The 19,867-nt window shown below is 50.8% G+C and overlaps 1 protein-coding gene across 1 annotated transcript in view; it reads right to left on the reverse strand.

The window, feature by feature from the left end:
* The window catches only part of LOC107115441 (GRAM domain-containing protein 2-like), a 28,214-nt gene extending 15,358 nt beyond the window's left edge, over positions 1-12,856 (reverse strand). Inside the window, exons 1-7 of the mRNA XM_015417150.1 lie at positions 12,732-12,856; positions 12,330-12,411; positions 8,768-8,837; positions 8,567-8,670; positions 6,858-6,956; positions 2,376-2,447; positions 837-905 (exon numbers count right to left, since the gene is read on the reverse strand). Coding sequence (XP_015272636.1) covers positions 837-905; positions 2,376-2,447; positions 6,858-6,956; positions 8,567-8,670; positions 8,768-8,837; positions 12,330-12,411; positions 12,732-12,856 — 621 coding nt within the window. The remainder of the gene's footprint in view (positions 1-836; positions 906-2,375; positions 2,448-6,857; positions 6,957-8,566; positions 8,671-8,767; positions 8,838-12,329; positions 12,412-12,731) is intronic.
* Positions 12,857-19,867: the final 7,011 nt, after the last annotated feature.

The raw sequence follows: 19,867 nt of genomic DNA on the forward strand, positions 1-19,867 counted from the left end.
CTCTCAGCCTAACCTACCTCACAGGGCTGCTGTGAGTATAAAATGGAGGAGAGGAGAGCAACATGAGCCGCTTTTGGGTTCCCATTGAGGGGAAAGGCAGGGTTCAAATGAATTAAATAAATGCACTTCTCCTGACCAGCAACAATTTTAGAAGCGTCTGTCATATTCCATCCAAATCAGAGCCAGTTTGGTGTGGCGGTTAGGAGCGTGGACTCTAATCTGGAAGAACCAGGTCTGATCCCCCACTTCTCCCCATGCAGCTGCTGGTGTGACCTTGGGTCAGTCACAAGTTCTCACAGAGCGGTTGTCTCACGAGCTCCCTCAGCCCCACCTACCTCACAGGGTGGCAGTTGTGGGGCGGGGAAGGGAAAGGAGATTGTAAACTGTTCTGAAACTCCTTTGGGTAGTGAAGGGCGGGGTATAAATCCAATCTCCTCCTCCTCCTCCTCTTCTTCTTCGTCCTCCTCTTCCTCTTCTTGCTGAACATCAAAGTCTGAAGCTCTTAAGGGTTTCTTCATTTATGTTCCTCCTTTCTGCACCGTTTCCAGCTGTGTGATCTCCTTTTTCAGAGGGAGCGACCAGAACTGTGCAGGACCTCAAACGTGGTGGCCCCAGAGGAACTGCAGCTCAACAGCAGGCCACCTCCCATGCATGCAGAAGGTGGCCGCTTCAGTCCCCGGCGTCGCTAATAGCAGGCACTGGAAATATGCCAAAAAGCCACTGCCAGTCTCTCTCATGCCCAGACGCCTTCATACAAAGCACGAGATTTACTCTTGCTTGATTCCCAGTTATGGAATTCACGGCGCCAGGCCCAGCACACACATACTGCCTCTTACCAGAGATATCTTAAGGAGATGTTCAGGGCTGTTGTGAGACGCCGTCGGACTGGGGTTACGGCTGCCATCCTTAGAGAAAGGGGAAGAGAGGAGATGTTAGTTCCTCGGACCCCGAGGAGAACGCTGCAGGGCAGAGGTGCTGATATATGGCCTTGGCCAGGCCTGTAGCTAAGGTGGGGCTTTTGGGGGGGGGCTCTGCCCCTTTTCTTAAAGGCACAGCCCCACAAGGATTTCTCCTGTAAATGCTTTTTTAAAAAACATTTTTTTAAAAAGGTGAGCACCCCTTTAAGCAGAGTGGGGTGCTGTAGATGACTAATTCCCGCACTGACCAAGGGGGTTGGAGTAGGTGACCTCTAGGATCCCTTCTAACACTGTGTTAAAAAACGGGTCTCCTTTACAAGAGTTTTGCTGCCTAAGTCTTCGCTTTCTTGACTGTAGAAGTCATCACTCCCACCTGCCGGCTTGTTATCAGGATTGTTGCTGCTTAGGCTGGCAGAAGTGATTAACTTGCAGCAGCTGAGAACCGTCATCTAAAGTGTTTGACTGCAGCCAGAATTTTATATGCCAGTATGTGGGGAAAAGAAGATACCCCATCAAAGGAAGATATGATCCACAAATGAATGGAAACAGCTGAAATGGACAAATTAACTCTATCACTACAAGGAAGAAGAGATAACATCTTTAAAGATGCATGGTCGAGATTTCACAAGTGGATTGAGAACTTTATTAAAAACTGATTATAATAAAACAATAGGATTAACTTATTCAAGATTTGTTAGGTGCAAAGAAATAGGAGAAGAAATTCTAAATAAGGTGAATGATTGTGAGACGGAACCCGGTCTCTGTACTTTGTAATTTGTGGTTCTGTTTGTCTTTTTCGTTAGAAATTTAATAAAAATTGTTGCATAAAAAATAAAGTGGTTGACAGCTTGCAGTTTAGAGAGCTACCCTGGTAACAGCTTTCTTCTGGCTAAACAGTTAACCGGCTAAGGGCATAATCGACTCCCGCCGCCCCGGCTCTTTTTGTAGCAGGTACTCATTTGCATATTAAGCGACACACCCCTAATGTAGCCAATCCTCCAAGAGCTTACAGTAGCTCCTGTAAGAAGAGCTCTGTAAGCTCTTGGAGGATTGGCTACATTAGGGGTGTGTGAGGGCTCTTTTTGTAGCAGGAGCTCCTTTGCATATTAGGCGACACGCCCCTCATGTAGCCAATCCTCCAAGAACTTACAGTAGCCCCTGTAAGAAGAGCTCTGTGAGCTCTTGGAGGATTGGCTACATTAGGGGTGTGTCGCCTAATATGCAAAGGAGTCCCTGCTACAAAAAGAGCCCCAATAATGACACCTATGTAGAATAGACAGCTTGAGAAGACTCAGAGAGAGAACAGTGGCTGAGGCATAATCCTCTGAATTCTGGCTTTTCTTTCTACACTGAGAACTTCAGCCCCACCGGGAAAATATTTGCCCCACAAGCCACAACATCCTGGTGTCCAGGGGAGGAGGATACGGGCAAAGAGGTCAGCCAAACCAGGACAGTTACCTGCAGGTGTTTACAGACAGAACGCAGCAGCTGGTAAGCGGTTTCTCGTGATCGCAATGATCCAAACACGAACTATGAACCAAAAAGGAAGAAAAATTACATCACTGTACTTTATCCAAGGGAGCTGCGGTGGCTCAAGTGGTTAAGACGCTGAACTGCAGGCTGTGGAAGGTCGGTAGTTCAGCAGTTCGAGACCCGAGTGTGCCGCATGACGGAGTGAGCTCCCGTCTCTAGTTCCAGCTCCTGCCAACCTAGCAGTTCGAAAGCGAGAAATTGCAAGCAGATAAATAGGTACCGCTTTGGTGGGAAGGGAACAGCGTTCTGTGCGCCTTGGTGTTTAGTCATGCCGGCCACTTGACCACGGAAACGTCTTCGGACAGCGCTGGCTCTTCGGCTTTGAAACGGAGATGAGCACCACAACCCTAGAGTCGGACTCGACTGGCCTTCGAGCAAGGGAACCTTTACATTTTATTTTATCCAAGGTCGGTTTCTGGTTATCATGTTTGGGTTCAACCTGGGGGGGGATTAAGAATATGATTGAATATGTAATGTAATTTGGAATGGTAGATTTAAATGTAATTCTCTGTTTTGGGGACAAGGAAAATACTCTACGCAGCCAAGATGCTGTAAAGTTTTGCCTCCATGCTAGAAAGGAGATGGATAGGGGGGTCTAAGGACAGGATTCTCACAAATTAGGGCACATCAGTCTCTGGCCACCCAATGAGAAGGGAGCACTCACTGGAGAAGACCCTGATGCTGGGAAAGATTGAAGGTCAAAGAAGACGGGGACGGCAAAGGATGAGATGGTTAGACAGTGTCATCGATGCAACGAACATGAAGTTGAGCAAACTTCAGAGGACTGCGGAAGACCAGAGGGCCTGGCGTGATCTGGTCCATGGGGTCGCGAAGAGTCGGACTCGACTGTGCGACTGAACATCAACAACAAAAGTCTCCAGTTCTGACATATTTATCACCTATGTTGTATTTCCCCCCCAGCTGAACCCAAACAGATGATAACCAGAAACTGAGCTTGTCATTCTTTTGCTCTGTTAATAAACATCTTCACTATTGTGCACGCTGATTTAACAAGCCACCCTGTATGTATACAAAGTATGATCTGTTATTCCATTTCATTGTCCGATGAAGTGTGCGTGCGCACGAAAGCTCACGCCTTGAATAAAACTTCGTTGGTCTTAAAGGTGCCGCTGGACTCTAACTTTGCTCAATTGCTTCAGACCAACACGGCCGCCCACCTGGATCCTACAAAACAGTGTTCCCTCTAAGCTGAGTTAGTGTGAGCCTAGTTCACAGCTTTTTAGCCTCCGGCTCACACATTTTTTGTCTCCGCTCAGGAAGGAGGGCTCCAGAGCAAACTAATCTATGCAGCAGCCCAATCGCTCGCTCACAGCTTTAATGTCAGTAGCTCACAAAGTAGAATGTTTGCTCACAAGACTCCACAGCTTAGAGACAACACCCTGAGCCCAATCGATAGAACACACAATGTAATGTATCCAGTCCAGACCGCGTGGCCGGCTTGGGCTCCACGCGGTCAGGCACAAACGTCGAGCTTCGCTCCAAGAGACAATGGACTATGCGGATCCTAGCCCGCTGCAATCAGGGGGCTAGGTTCCCGGCCGAGAGCCTATGGGACTCTCGGCCACTGTAAATAAACTATTGGGAAGTGGGGTGTGTGTGTTTTGGGTGGCAGTTTCTCGGGGAATATTAGCCGGCCTGCGAGCCAGCCAAAGTCGTCTTGTTCCTGATCGAATAAAGTACGCTTTGCTGAAATCACTCTCCGTCTGCGTACTTTTCACACAAACACTACCTTATACTGCGTCCGAGCACCCGTCTATCAAGGTGTCGTCTCCTCTGACAGGCAGCGGCTCTCCAAGGGTGGAGGTCTTGCATATAACCTCCTACGCAATCCTTTTAACCAGGGATGACCAAAACTGGGCCACGCCGCCTGCAAAGCGGATGCTTTACCCACTGAGTTGCAGCCCCCTCCCCTTTGCTGAATCAACAACCTGTGTGTGCGAGAGCAGGGGACGCCATCGTGTTCCTTCCTGGTAGAAGCAAGCCCAAAGATTCCCAGATTTTACACAATCACTTCTCAGGCCTGTCTTGTCAGAAACCCAAGGGAAGGAACGGAGGGTCTGGAGGCTGTGTTTGGGCAAGTAGCGAGCACAGTTCCTCATTCTTCTGTATTAGCTCCTCAAAGAACATTCTGGCTTTCACGGTTCTGTCAGCAGCTGAGTGACGTCAGAAGCTGTTACATCAGTCCGAATTCTCATCTCAGACCTATTTGCATGAGGTAAAGACCGCTTATCCGGCTCGTTAGGGAAACCAGAAGGGTCAAGGAGGAATGCAGGGAGTCAGACGTGAGAGCCAGTTTGGTGAGAGTGGTTAGGAGTGCAGACTGTAATCTGGGAGAACCGGGTTTGATTTCCCACTCCTCCACAATGCAGCTGCTGGTGTGACCTTGGGTCAGTCACAAGTTCTTTCAGAGCAGTTCTCAAAAGAGCTCTCTCAGCCCCACCTACCCCACAGGCAGTGTTCCCTCTAAGCTGAGTTAGTGCGAGCTAGCTCACAGTTTTTTAGCCTCTGGCTGACACATTTTTGTCTTCGCCCAGGAAGGGATGGCTCCAGAGCAAACTAACTGATGCAGCAGCCACATCGCTCGCTCACAACTTTAATGCCAGTAGCTCACAAAGTAGAATTTTTGCACACAAGATACCACAGCTTAGAGGAAGCATTGCTCAGCCAGGGTGTCTGTTGTGGGGAGGGGAAGGGAAAGGAGATTGTAAGCTGCTCTGAGACTCCTTTGGGTATTTATTATTTATTTATTTATTATTTAAATTTATACCTTGCCCTCCCCTGTAGGGCTCAGGGCGGCTTACAAGGCAAGATAAACTTGCTACAATAAAACAACAATACAACAACACAATATACCTACAATTTAAAAACATACTATACAGTTTAAAAACCAGTCCTAAATCACATAAAGTGCTCAGTGATAATCAAAACTCCAAACCCAAGATGGCGGGACAATTCCAAAACAATTCTTGGCAGACAGTCTATAGTGTCACTGTTCAGATGTTCCAATAATCCTTCTCAGGGCTCTTCTGAGGGCCTCTTCCACCACCACCCCAGGATAGTAACATAATGGGGGGGGCAGCGGCCCCTACTTGGAAGCCTGGTGGAAGCGCTCCGTCTTGTAGGCCCTGTGGAACTGCATCAGATCCTGCAGGGCCCGGATCTCCCCTGGGAGCTCGTTCCACCAGGTAGGGGCCGCTACCGAAAAGAGCGTTGCAGTGGTCTAGCCTCGAGGTGACCGTCGCATGGATCACTGTGGCCAGGTCATCTCGGTCCAGGTAGGGGGCCAACTGCCGAGCCCGCCGCAGATGGAAAAAGGCGGACTTGACAGTGGCTGCCACCTGGGCCTCCATTGTTAGAGCAGAGTCCAGGTGCACTCCCAGACTCCGAACCCCAGACGCTGGCACCAGAGGTACACCATCGAAGGTCGGGAGAGGGAGCCCCAATCCTGTCCCGGCCCGACTCAGGCCCAGGACCTCCGTCTTCGCCGGGTTTAGTTTCAATCGGCTCAGCCGGAGCCAACCAGCCACAGCTTCAAGTGCCCGATGCAGGTCATCGGGACCCGAGTCCGACCGGCCGCCCAACATCAGATAGAGCTGGGCGTCATCAGCATACTGATGACACCCCAGCCCATAACTCCGGATAATCTGGGCAAGGGGGCGCATATAGATATTAAATAGCATCGGGGACAGCACTGCTCCCTGTGGTACCCCACACTCAAGGGGATACCTACGGGAACGCTGATCCCCGAGAACCACCCTTTGTCCCCGGCCCTGCAGGAAAGAGGCAAACCATTGAAGGGCGAGCCCCTGGATCCCTAGGTCGGCGAGGCGATGGATCAGCAACTGGTGGTCGACAGTATCCAACGCTGCCGACAAGTCCAACAACACCAGTGCCGCCACACCGCCTCGAAGGGCAGGGTATAAATCCAATCTCATCGTCTTCTTCTCAGCAACTACTCCTCTTTATGGCCATGTTTCCACATATATAGACTTACATTTCAGTAACAAGTAAATAACAGACAAATAACATTAAACAACCACCATTCTGGCCTAGGCAAGCCAAATCCCACATCAAGACCAGCTTAGTTCTGAGACTGCTAATTTCAGTACCCTCCTTCCGTCCCAGGGCAAAAAGAAGACATGATGAAAAAGAAACTAAAGGTTATTGGAAGAGGATTCTGAAGGCCACAAATACTACCACTCTTGGCCACGCCCTCCCTCCACCTCAGTTCATTCGTCCCACGGCATTCGTTTGCTTATACACTTTCAAACATAACACTGAGGACTAGCAGCTTAGGGCTATTTTTAAATGTCCAAAAGACTCTCAGGACGCTAGAGATGCCCCAGAAGACCTCTCCTCCTTCGGCCTCACTTTGCAGACTCTTACCTTCTCCCCCTCAACTGTTCGGATGCTGATGGCGTTGGGTACCAACAGAGCCGTGTTGGCTTTCTTGAGGACGCTGACCGTCGCCACCGGAATGATGACCTGCTCCAGGGAAAGGAAGAAGATGATGATGATATTGGATTTATACTCCGCCCTTCACTACCCAAGGGAGTCTCAGAGCGGCTGACAAACTCCTTTCCCTCCCCCTCCCCACAACAGACCCCCTGTGAGGTAAAAGAAGGAAAATGGATTTATACCCCGCCCTTCACTACCCAAAGGAGTCTCAGAGCGGCTGACAAACTCCTTTCCCTTCCCCTCCCCACAACAGACACCCTGTGAGGTAGGTGGGGCTGAGAGAACTCTGACAGAAACTGCTCTTTTCCAAGAACAGCTCTTATCAGAACTACAGCTTGCCCAAGGTCATCCAGCAGCTGCAAGTGGAGGAGTGGGGAATCAAACCCGGTTCTCCCAGATTGGAGTCTGCACACTTAACCGCTACACCACCACAGCGCCCGACGTGCCCGCTGCAATGATGTCACCCGGAGGTGATGTCATTGTGCTGGGCACGTTGCAGGGGAGGGACGCTCTAGCGTTCGGCCAAAAACTCTATGGTGACTAGAAGACCCCAGAGAAGAGCCTGGAGCCCCCTGATGGGTAAAGGTAGGGAACTGGAAACCCTAGACATCAGCCAGGTATAGTGCAATGGAGTCCACCCTCCAAAGCAGCTATTTTCTCCAGGGGAAACTGATCGCTGTTGTCTGGAAACCAGTTATAATTCTGGGATGTCTACAGGGCCCACCCGGAGGCTGGTAACCCTGGTATCCATACTCAGCTTGCTCCATATTGCCAGCCAATTGCAAGGGCTGGTGAATGTCAGAACCCACAGCCAACAACGTAGTACACGCTTTCAGGAAAGGTAATCCTTTATTGAAGAGCTCTAGATGCATTAACATAGGCGCTGTTAAGAATGACGGCTGCCCATGGGGCATAATAATTCCGTAGCCCCCCCCCCCCCCCACTGCCCTGGCCAATGAGCCACTCGCCCGCACATGGGAGATAGAGCTTCGGCCATTTAGCGCTCAAGCTGGGAACGAAACACTCTCTCACGGTTCCCAAGAAAACCAGACACCAACATCCCCACCTGCAATACTTAGAGATAAGCGTTGTAGCCAGGGCTTTTTTGGTAGAAAAAGCCCAGCAGGAACTCATTAGCATAATAGGCCACACCCAACAGTAGAAATCTATTAGCATATTAGGCCACACCCCCATGTTACCAGTAGTGTACTCATCCAGCCACACCCACCTTTCCCTTCTTATTCTGTTTACCTTGTTTGTTGTCCAAACCCAGGGCTTTTTTGTAGCAGGAACTCCTTTGTATGTTAGGCCATACACCCCCTAATGTAGCCAATCCGAATGAGTTTCTGCTGTTGGGTGTGGCCTATTATGCTAATGAGTTCCTGCTGGGCGTGGCCAACTCAGGAGCCAGCCGGAACACCATTCCTGTGCCTTCCTGCCCAAAAATAGCCCTGGTTGTAGCAGCAAAGAAGCACAGAAGGAATGCAAAGGCAATTAGAAGACAACCAACCTCCCCACCCCCATGGCAGCATAGCTGACAGTGATGCTCTGAGTCATCCCAGGTAGCCCGGCAAGCCGCCGCCCTCTTCCCGTCCCCTTCCAACCCCTTCCGGCTTCTGCCGCCTGGGAACTCCTACCTTGACTTCCCGCCTCAGCATGCTGCAGTAGAAGCAGACGTGGTCATGGGAAACGTACAGGCGGCCATGATAGGGCGCCTCTCTCTGCCAGGCGCATGAGAAGGCTGCGGGAGAAGAGAGACCGAGGAAGGAGGGGTTATAGCGGGGAGATCCGGAGAAGGAACATCGCAAGATGGGGGTCAGGGACGGGGAGTCACGTACTGTCCAGGAGCTCCTCCTCTTCGGGAAGGTCTTTAAAGGCCCGGTGGAAGTTCACCGAATGCTTCACCAGCTGGTGAGAGAGGATGGGGGGGGAGAGATGTGTTAGCCATCGCCTTTGAGAGAGGAGCGTCAGGTCTCTCTGCTGGAGGTGAGACAAGACTGAGGCTGTCTGCAGACTATAAAGTTTGACTGGACTGATGTATAGCCTCTGTAACTCCATTTTACTTTTTGAGGGTGCCTGGCCACCAGTTGCTTGGGAGGATGGCCGGCAGGCCGCTCCCAAGAGAACATTTCTCCCTGTTTCCGTTAGTACTTTCCCGATTTCTTATCTAGGAAGGCTGACTTGTTTTTCTCAGCTACCAGGTACCAGGTGCAAGATACGGGCTGGCTCTTCTCAGTGTTTAGGGATGTAGCTTCGATGATGATATTCTTGACTTGTAGCCAGCAATTAGGATATAAAAGAGGCAGTTTGGTGTAGTGGTTAAGTGCGCGGACTCTAAACTGGGAGAACCGGGTTTGATTCCCCACTCCTCCACTCGCCCCTGCTGGATGACCTTGGGCAAGCCATAGTTCTGGCACAGCTGTTTGTGAAAAAGAGCAGTCTCTGTCAGAGCTCTCTCCGCCCCGCTTACCTCACAGGGTGGCTGCTGTGGGGAGGGGGAAGGGAAAGGAGGTTGTAAGCCGCTCTGAGACACCTTTGGGTAGTGAAGGGCGGGGTAGAAATCCAATCTCTTCTTCTTCTTCTTCTTCTTCTTCTTCTTCTAAAATATTTAGTTTTAGCTATGTGTCTTGTCTCGGGTAGGGCCATCTTCGCTGTGTGTTCAAGGCCCAGTAGATGGAAGTTAGCCTGCTATTTCTGTTAAGTCTGATGAATTCTTAAAATCTCCTTGTAAGCAAACCTGGATCCTGCATATTGTTTTCTCAGGATTGCTGTGCATTTTGGAGTTTCTGGTTCTCCAGATTAGAGGCTGCTGCTCTTAACCACTGCACCACACCGGATTACCTCACCTGGCCTGCCGTTGTGTCACTGGACAGCCCCAAGCACATTTGGAGCTCTGCTTCTGGTTTCGCATCCGCTGCCAGCCAAAATTCTCAGGCTGCTCACAGGATCGATTGTGGACTGCGGCTGTTAGATTTCCCCTTTGGTTTTTATCAATGACTGGGTTGTCAATTTCAGATTAGATTTACAAAAGAACATAAGAGAAGCCAGTGTTGGATCAGGCCAATGGCCCATCCAGTCCAACACTCTGTCACACAGTGACCAAAAATACCAGGTGCCATCAGGAGGTCCAGCAGTGGGGCCAGGACACTAGAAGCCCTCCCACTGTTGCCCACCCCAAGCACCAAGAATACAGAGCATCACTGCCCCAGACATAAGAACATCAGAGAAGCCAATGTTGGATCAGGCCAATGGCCCATCCAGTCCAACACTCTGTCACACAGTGGCCAAAAATACCAGGTGCCACCAGGAGGTCCAGCAGTGAGGCCAGGACACTAGAAGCCCTCCCACTGATGCCCCCCCCAAAGCACCAAGAATACAGAGCTGCCCCAGATATAAGAACATCAGAGGAGCCAATGTTGGATCAGGCCAATGGCCCATCCAGTCCAACACTCTGTCACACAGTGGCCAAAAATACCAGGTGCCACCAGGAGGTCCAGCAGTGGGGCCAGGACACTAGAAGCCCTCCCACTGTTGCCCCCCCCCCCGCACCAAGAATACAGAGCATCCCTTGCCCCAGACCGAGAGTTCCTATCTATACCTTGTGGCTAAGAGCCACTGATGGACCTCTGCTCCACATGCTTATCCAATTCCCTCTTTATAATGCAGAAGTTTATAATGCAGAAGTTATATTTCTACCACCTTTATATCTCTGCCATTTCTGACACCAAACACATTATCTGTTCCCCCTGCCTATTTTGCAAACGGGAGCCGAATGTCGAGCATGGCTGGTCTACACCTATCCAAGTTAGTCCGTAGCAGATGTAAGAAATGAACTGAGGACCCCCCGACTCACAGCCCAGTCTGAGCTACTAGGCAACACTCCCTCTCTCCACATGCAGAGAGTCAAAGTACCAGGGGACGGGTTCCTTGTACCCAAGGGGACTTTCTGGAACAGGGCTCCGGAACCTTTTGGAGACTGTGGGCACATTTGGAACTCTGACATGGCATGATGGGCGCAGCAACAAAATGGCTGCCGCAGGAGGCAGAGGCAGGCACAAAATGGCTGCCGCAGCTTAACTTCAATCACACAGGGAGGATCCTTGTGCAGTGGAGGCAGCTGCTGCCAAAGCAACATTTTAAAAAATCTGCACAGCCCATCAAATCTCCAATGGCCAATCGGAAGCCTTGCTGGGCAAAAGCCTTACCCGGCCCCACCCACTTCCTGGAAACACTTGGCGGGTAACAGGAAGGGTGTTGACAGGTGTCCACGGACACCCTTTTGGGGGGATCTCTGCAGGGGTCATTTCGTAGAAAAAGAGCTAGGGGAACTCATTAGCATAACTCATTAGCATATGCCACACCCCCTGACATCACCGGAAGTGTGTCATAAGGCCACACCCCCTGACATAAACGGAAATGTGTCATAAGGCCACACACCCCGCCCACAACGGTCCCGGCCGCCACCGCCGGCCTTGCAGCTCCACTGCCGAGCCCCACTGCGAAAGCCCTCCCTGGCCCCAGGCAGGCAGGGGTGGGGAGAGGCAGGGAGGAAGCAACTTACCCTCCCTCTTCTCCTGCCTCCTCCTGGCTGAATGAGGGCCGGAAGTGGGGCGGCCAGAAGCAGGGGGTAGGGCTTCGTCATGTGCCCCGCCCCCGGTACCTCACCCGGGGGAACTGCGTTCCCCTGCGATCCCCCCCGAAATGACCTCTGGATCTCTGTCCTGGAAGCAACTGCTTAGGTAAGGTTTGTGCAGTGGATGGACAGGCCGCTACTCATATCTCCTGCCCACCCCTGTGTCAGCGAGCTGCCAATGTGTTTTCCTATTCTCTATGTATGCGCTTGTCTGCTTTCACTTTCCCATGTATGCATGTTGATGCGCCTAATTGCCTAGTTGCAGGAACGTCCGTATCTCTCAAGGCCACAGGTGGCTGCTGGTGGGTAGTAGCTAGGGTGATCTCATGGTACTATCCATGAGAAGTAAATGTGTTATGATTATCTAGAAGCGTTGCTTCCCAGGCTCAATGGCGCGCGGGGGAAGTCCTGCAATTGGGCCTCAGCTTTTTTAATCTACTATAATCTATTGGGCTCCATGCTTATCCCTCATTCTGAACAGTGATCCTGTTATGCACCAAATCAAATCAGTATGTAGCACTTTATAGTCGCCACCTTGAGTAGGTTATACTGTGTGTAAATTGTGATTTTAATGTTTTGTATAGACTGTTTTAGACGTGTTGTTTTATTGTTTTTATTGCTGTAAGCCGCCCTGAGCCGCTTTGGCGGGAGGGCGGGATAAAAATCAAATAAATCAAATCAAACCTATTGCTTCAAATAAAGTAAAACCTTTTCTACAAGTGTGTGCTTCGTTGATGCGATGGGAGTCTGACACCCTGTTAACTTACATTAGAGATGGAGTTTCTGCGCTGTGAAGAGCCCGTTTCCTTTTCTACCTCTTTTGAGGAAGAAAGATCATAGGTTCTGGATCTAGAAGGAGAAAGCGAAGAGAAAAACGTTTCCGTACGGCATTTCAAAACTGGGCTGCTTGCTCAAAAAACGTTCAGATCTGGCTTTTTAAATCCGGCACTGAGGGAAACCTTCCTTTATTAGGCAGCTCCCTCCATCACATTGTCATCCCGCCCTTCCTCCAAAGAGTTCCTGGCACGGCATGCACAACCACCCTGCGAGGTAGGTCACGATGTGAAAGACTGACTCACTCAGTCTCACGGAATGAGCTTCGTGGCAGAGTGGGGATCCGAACCCAAACCAGCCGTGTCCTAGTCTGACCCCCCCGTGCCGAGACTCACCGTGACAAGGGGGGATGGGTCCCATTTCGGGGACCCTCACCAATCGGTTCCTCCAAGCTCTGGGACTTCTTCTGCTCCCACATCTTCTTCTTCCCCTTCTTGTTCTTCCCAGCGGGGTCAGGCATACAGCTGGGGAGGAGAGAGGCTTGTTGAGCGACATCATATAGCCCTCCCTCACCTTAGGCCACAGGGCGGGTGCCAGGATTTCCTCCGGAGACAGTCACCTTTGCAGCAATCACCCATCATTATAATAATGAGGCAAGTCAGTTTCCTAAATCCCATTGTACCAACTGGCAAATTCCAGCATGGGGAAGAACTGGATATCAGCGCAGCTGGCAAGGAAGAGCTGAGATAGGGTTATCAAGTGTCCTCTTTCTAGAGGACATGTCTTTTTTTGCGTGTCCGTCCTCTTCAAGGCCAAAGCCAGGATTTTTTACTTTGGGGGGGCGTTTAGATAAGGAGGAAGAAGAAGAAGAAGAAGAAGAAGAAGAAGAAGAAGAAGAAGAAGAAGAAGAAGAAGAAGAAGAAGAAGAAGAAGAAGAAGAAGAAGAAGAAGAAGAAGAGATTGGATTTATACCCCGCCCTTCACTTGGAGTCTCAGAGCAGCTTACAAACTCCTTTCCCTTCCCCTCCCCACAACAGACACCCTGTGAGGTGGGTGGGGCTGAGAGCTCTGACAGAAACTGCTCTTTCAGGAACAGCTGTGCCAGAGCTTGCAACCGGGTTCTCCCAGATTAGAGAGAGTAAAAGTTTTAAAAAGCGACGAGGGGGGGGGGGCTGGAGTAGAGAGCAAATGTACCCATGAGAAAAATAAAACGAACCAGCTGGGTGGTGAGTCGGGGGGCCTGGGCGGTAAGGGGGCCCGGCCCTGAGATGCCCCAGCGTAGCTACGAGCCTGGTCCTCTTTTGAGCTCTTTTAAAAAAAAACTGATTAAAACGTCTTCTTTGGGGGTTGAAAGGTTAAGTATATTCCTAGTTAGTAGCCATTATCGCCGCTTAAATAGGTCGGGGAACTTAAAATGAGATCTGTCATCGTGCCCGCTTGTTTGAAGTAGTCAGTCAGGAACTATGTCCTCCTTTTTTGCTTTTAAAAATATGGTAACCCAAGCTGAGAGCAAGATCCTCAGCTAAATTTAAGTCTCTTCCCTGGAGAGACCAAAAATTGTGTTGATTTTCTGACTTTTTCCAAATTTAAATGGCTGCTTAAAATGTGCTAGTAATCTGCCACATTTTTTTAATCCAGCCTTTCCTTCATGGAGCTCATGACAGTTATCCACACGTCCATTTTATCCTTACAACAGCCCTGTGTGGTAGGGTTAGGCTGAAAGAGCGTGACAGGCCTAATGTGTTTTGTGATTGAACAAAGACTGGAATACGGGTCTCCCCAGTCCTTTCCTGGGCCTCTTTCTTTCTTTCTTTCTTTCTTTCTTTCTTTCTTTCTTTCTTTCTTTCTTTCTTTCTTTCTTTCTTTCTTTCTTTCTTTCTTTCCCGGTATATTAAAAATGAAGAAATGTTGCCCCTGACAGAGAGAACAATATTAATTCGCAGCTTGCGCTACAGGCGGTGTGGCCCAGTTACTGTACAATGAACGTCCTCTTTTTTTCAATCCTGTCAGTATATCTCTGTGACTATACCTATAACCTCACTTGGAGGCAACACCAAAAGTCTTCCACACATACTAAATAACGCCGTTTAATTTACACTCTGCTGATCCCCCTCCCGACTTCTGTGGCAAGCGAGCGATAAAATGTAAAGCGAATTTGACACACGGTGACACTCTGCATTTTTGGCAAAACTCTATGGTTTCCCCCCCTAAAACCATAGAGTTTTGCCCCAGACGTAGAACATCGCCGCACGACATCCCAACGTGATGATGTAACTTCCGCGTGACGTCATCGCGTTGGGAGCGTCACCATGCAGTGTCCCTGATTGCAGGTGGGGCTTATGTGCATTTTTGGAAGAAGGGGAAAGAGGACAGAACCAACATTTGTCAACCCAGGAGTGGGGAGGAAGAGTGTTAGGCCATCGTGAACTAAGCCTTCTTTCCACCTTGCTCCAGTTCTTGATCACTTCCAGCTCCCGCAGCCTCTAATTAGCAGGGAATTAACGAGGTGTTCCATCAGTTAGCACCGGCATTAATAAGAAGCCTTGCATGAGGCATAAATGCCATTGGTTTATATAACCGCTCAGGTGGCGAGAAGAAAACAGCACCTGGCATGACCTTTAGCCTTCAATTAAAAAAAAAATCCACAACCAGCCAGAGTTGCACAATGGAACCTCCGTGTTCAGAACCTCCACCTTCAAAATACCACTTTGGCAAAGGGCAAACAATGGGAGGGGGGCGGAGGGCTGCTTCCTTTCTGTTTCCTCCCCGCCTGCTAGGGTTGCCAAGTCCATCTTCCACCCCCAGCGGGGGACTTTGGGAGCGTTCCTGGAGGGGGTGGGGCATCCCCGACGTGATGACATCACGTTGGGGGACATCCGCCGCCCCCCCGTCGCCCGCCCGCGCGCCGGATCTCCAGAAACGGCAGTTCCCTGCACTTAAAGGAGCCAGCGTTTCCCTTTTAAATGCAGGAACCGGCGTTTCCCCTTTAAGAGCAGCCGCGTTGCCCTTTTAAGAGCACGAAGCTGGCATTTCCCTGCAAGGCTGATCTCAAGTGGAGATTGGGCTTGGGAGGAAACACACTTAAAGGGAGAGAGAGGGCTGGCTGTGGGTGTTGGGGGCAGGGCTTCCCCCGGCGGCCATCTGGCCGGCGGCGGGTAGGACCCCCCAAAAAACGGGGGACCCCTGGCAAACCGGGGTGTGTGGCAACCCTACCACCTGCGCTGATCGCCTGGATTTAAGATGTGGATGGCGCAGCCATAATACCAAAGGGAAGGATGTCCTGTGCCCTACTTGTGTACCTTAGGGTGCCGGGGTATTGGGGACCCTTGCATGGGGAGAGCAAAGCTCTTCCTGCACTCTGGAGAGCCAGTTGGGAGCAGGGGTCATTTCGTAGAAAAAGAGGTGGAGGAGCTCATTAGCATAGCTCATTAGCATAACTGACTTGCATTTGCCACACCCCCTGACATCACTGGAAATGTGTCAGAAGGCAACACCCACCGCTCAGGCTCCACTGAACTGTTTTGGATTGCTAGCTATTGGGGGGGGGGACGTGCAGATCTGTCCTCACAGAGGAGAGAGAGCGGGGCGGGCTCTGCAACATACCTGGCTGCGTCTTGCTGCTCGTGGCCAAACTGACGGCTGCTGGGAGCAGAGGGCGGGGCTTGTTGCATGTGCCCGCCCCCTGGGCTCCTTACTGCTGGAGCTCCGCTCCTGTGTGCTCCCGCAGGAAATGACCCCTGGTTTGGTGTAGCGGTTAAGTGCGCGGACTCTGATCTGGGAGAACCGGGTTTGATTCCCCACTCCTCCACTTGCACCTGTTGGATGACCTAGGGCAAGCCACAGTTCTGTCAGAGCTGTTCTTGAAAAACAGCAGTCTCTTGTCAGAGCTCTCTCAGCCCTGCCTACCTCCCAGGGTGTCTGTTGTGGGGAGGGGAAGGGAAAGGAGTTTGTCAGCCGCTTTGAGACTCCTTTGGGTAGTGAAGGGCAGGGTATAAATCCAGTCTCTTCTTCTTCTTATATCTGGTACATAGAGAAACCTAGTTCGGCTTTAGACATTTTACCTGGGATCGCCAGCCTCCAGATGGGAGCTCGAGATCCCCTGGAATCACAACTGATTCCGGGACTGCGGAGATCAGATCCCCTGGAGGAAACGGCTGCTCTGGAAGCTGGACTCTACAGCTGAGGCCCCTCCCCTCCCCAAACCACACCCTCCCCAGGCTCCACCCTCAAACCTCCAGGAATCCCGCAACCCAGAGTTGGCAACCCTTCTACCATGCATCGCGCATGTTTCCCCCCCACACAGGTATCTTCATAGTCTCATGACGGCTAAAAACGCCCTCTCGGGGGTGGGGAGAGCGGAAATTCTCAGGATGCTAAATTTGCAACCGTTACTAATTTCTGCAAGTTTCTTTTTTAGACTCTTGTACAGGACAGGCACGCAACCTTCTTATTTGGGGTTTCTTAGTGTACTTTCTTCCCGGAAGAGGTGATTTTCTGTGGGACTGCATAAACACATATGCATCTCGGCGGGGAGTGAGCGGCAAGCAAGCACAACACAGATTTCCTTCTGCGATGTTGTCCTATCGTTCTGAAGCCTTCAAGGGAGCAGGGGCTACAAAGGTTTCCCCTCATAGCCAGACTTGTCAGTTTGGTGTAGTGGTTAAGTGTGCAGACTCTAATCTGGGAGAACCAGGTTTGATCCCCCACTCCTCCACTTGCACCTGCTGATGTGACCTTGGGTCAGTCACAAGCTCTGGCACAGCTGTCCTTGAAAAAGAGCAGTTTGTGTCAGAGCTCTCTCAGCCCCACTCACCTCACAGGGTGTATGTTGTGGGGAGGGGAAGGGAAAGGAGTTTGTAAGCCGCTCTGAGACTCCAAGTGAATCCAATCTCTTCTTCCTGCAATCACCTGGATTAAAACGTGGATGGCGCAGCTATAATTCCAAAGAAGAAGAAGAGAAGAGGTTGGATTTATACCCCGCCCTTCACTACCCAAAGGTGTCTCAGAGCGGCTTACAAACTCCTTTCCCTTCCCCTCCCCACAACAGACACCCTGTGAAGTAGGTGGGGCTGAGAGAGCTCTTGACAGAAACTGCTCTTTTTCAAGAACAGCTCTTATCAGAACTATGGCTTGCCCAAGGTCATCCAGCCAGGTGCAAGTGGAGAAGTGGGGAATCAAACCTGGTTCTCCCAGATTAGAGTCCGCGCACTTAACCACTATGCTCATGAATCCCGTGAAGATCCAGAAGACACCATTTCCACAGTTGTGAAATTCCTTCCATTGACGTTTTTAAAATTGTCCGGTATTTTCCGCAGTTGATTTTTCCTCACCAGGCGCAGACCCGAAGTTTTCTCCTCCTCACCCAGCGTTTTCGGGACTCACTAAAACTGGAGATTCCAAAAGGAAAAACTTTGCGTTTGCACCAGGTGAGGAAAAATCTACAGTGGAAAACGCCACAGAATGCGCAGTTTTTAAAACCTCAATGCGGAGAATTTAACAACTGCAGAAACAGTCAGTGTTGTCTTTGGACTGTGGAGACACCAATTCAGACTCCCGCTCCTTGAAGTTGACCTTGGGCTAGTCATGACCTCCAAAGTAAAGCCGACTTAACAGGGCGATGTTCCTAAAACAGGAGTTGACGTGCTCTGGAAGCACAGCTGAAGACACTGTCGTTGGACATATCTCTTCCATTCCGCTGTAAGGTTAAGGGAAAAGCTGGTCGTGTGAGTTGGATCTGGAAATTGGATGTTTGGTGTAGTGGTTAAGAGTGAGGACTCTAATCTGGGAGAACTAGGTTTGATTCCCCACTCCTCCACTTGCAGCTGCTGGTGTGACCCTGGGTCAGTCACAAGTCCTTTCAGAGCTGTTCTCTCACCAGCGGTTCTCAAAAGAGCTCTCTCAGCCCCACCTACCTAGAAGGGTGTCTGTTGTGGGGAGGGGAAGGGAAAGGAGATTGTAAGGTGCTCTGAGATTCCTTCAGGTAGTGAAGAGTAGGGTATAAATCCAATCTCTTGTTCTCTTCTTCTTCTCTAAGCATGGATTGACTGGCTACCCAGAGGTCATTTCGGGGGGGATCGCGGGGGATCGCAGTTCCCCTGGGTAAGGTACGGGGGGCGGGGCACATGACGAAGCCCCGCCCCCTGCTTCCGGCCACCCCGCTTCCGGACCTCATTCAGCCAGGAGGAGGCAGGAGAAGAGGGAGGGTAAGTTGCTTCCTCCCTGCCTGCCTGGGGCCAGGGAGGGCCTTTGGGGGGCTTCCTTGCACTCCCGCCGGCCTTGCAGGTCCACCGCCGGGCCCCTCATGGGGCTCGGTAGCGGAGCTGCAAGGCCGCCGGCGGCGGCCGGGATCGTTGGGGGCGGGGTGTGTGGCCTTATGACACACTTCTGGTGATGTCAGGGGGTGTGGCCTTATGACACACTTCCGGTGATGTCAGGGGGTGTGGCATATGCTAATGAGTTATGCTAATGAGTTCCCCTAGCTCTTTTTCTGCGAAACGACCCCTGTGGCTACCTATGACCACTCTCTCCCCCAGAGCAGTTTAGCAGATTTAAGAAACCACATTTAAGATTCAAGAGACGCAAAATGGATTTATAAATTACAGAAACACAAAAGCGGTGCTGTCAAACGCTATCTGATGTCCGACACAGATCTTTTAAGAACGGCGGTATTTAGGACTAGGCAGAATTTGCAAACGGGAATAGAAATTCTCATGGAAATGCAACCGTTAAAACTGCCTCTCCACAAAACCTCTGTCTCTTCAGTTGGAGATCCCAGGAGGAGGGAGTAACGCTTTCTTTTGGCCCAGCCCTCCGCTTTGTAGGAAGTTTCAGAGTCGGAAAATCCACTTCTCCAAACCAGATCCAGCCGTACAGCTTCCACATTCCTGGGATCATCCGGAAAGAAGGGTGCTGCCCACACAAGAACAGCTGGGCCCAACTGCAGCAACCTGGATCCTCGACTGTATTGCAAATCTGACGTTGACACACACACACACACACCACCGCCAGCCATGCAACTCTCCTCTTCCATCAGGCAAGGAGGGACGAACTAGCCCAGCGCCCTTACTGGAACTCGCACAAACCAGCGTCTTGCAAGTTTCAGTCAAACTGAGAAGCAATTCAGTCCCGCCAGTAAACATCTTAACGGGCAACCGGTCTCTGAAAAATGCCACGGTGACGTCCTCGACCAGCAAATTTCAGAGATCCGTAGAATCATAGAGTTGCAAGCAGTGTTCCCTCTAAGCTGAGTTAGTGTGATCTAGCTCACAGTTTTTTTAGCCTCCAGCTCACACATTTTTGCCTTCGCTCAGGAAGGAGGGCTCCAGGGCAAACTAATTTATGCAGGAGCCAAATTGCTCGCTCACGGCTTTCATGCCAGTAGCTCACAAAGTAGAATTTTTGCTCACAAGACTCCACAGCTTAGAGGGAGCATTGGTTGCAAGGGTCCCCCAGGGTCATCTAGTCCAACCCCCTGCACAAGGCAGGAAATTCACAAACACCTCCCCCACACACACCTGCAGTGTCTGCTGTT

The sequence above is a fragment of the Gekko japonicus genome, unplaced genomic scaffold (assembly GCF_001447785.1).
Source record: "Gekko japonicus isolate JY-2015 unplaced genomic scaffold, Gekko_japonicus_V1.1 scaffold1266, whole genome shotgun sequence".
Lineage (NCBI taxonomy): Eukaryota > Metazoa > Chordata > Lepidosauria > Squamata > Gekkonidae > Gekko > Gekko japonicus.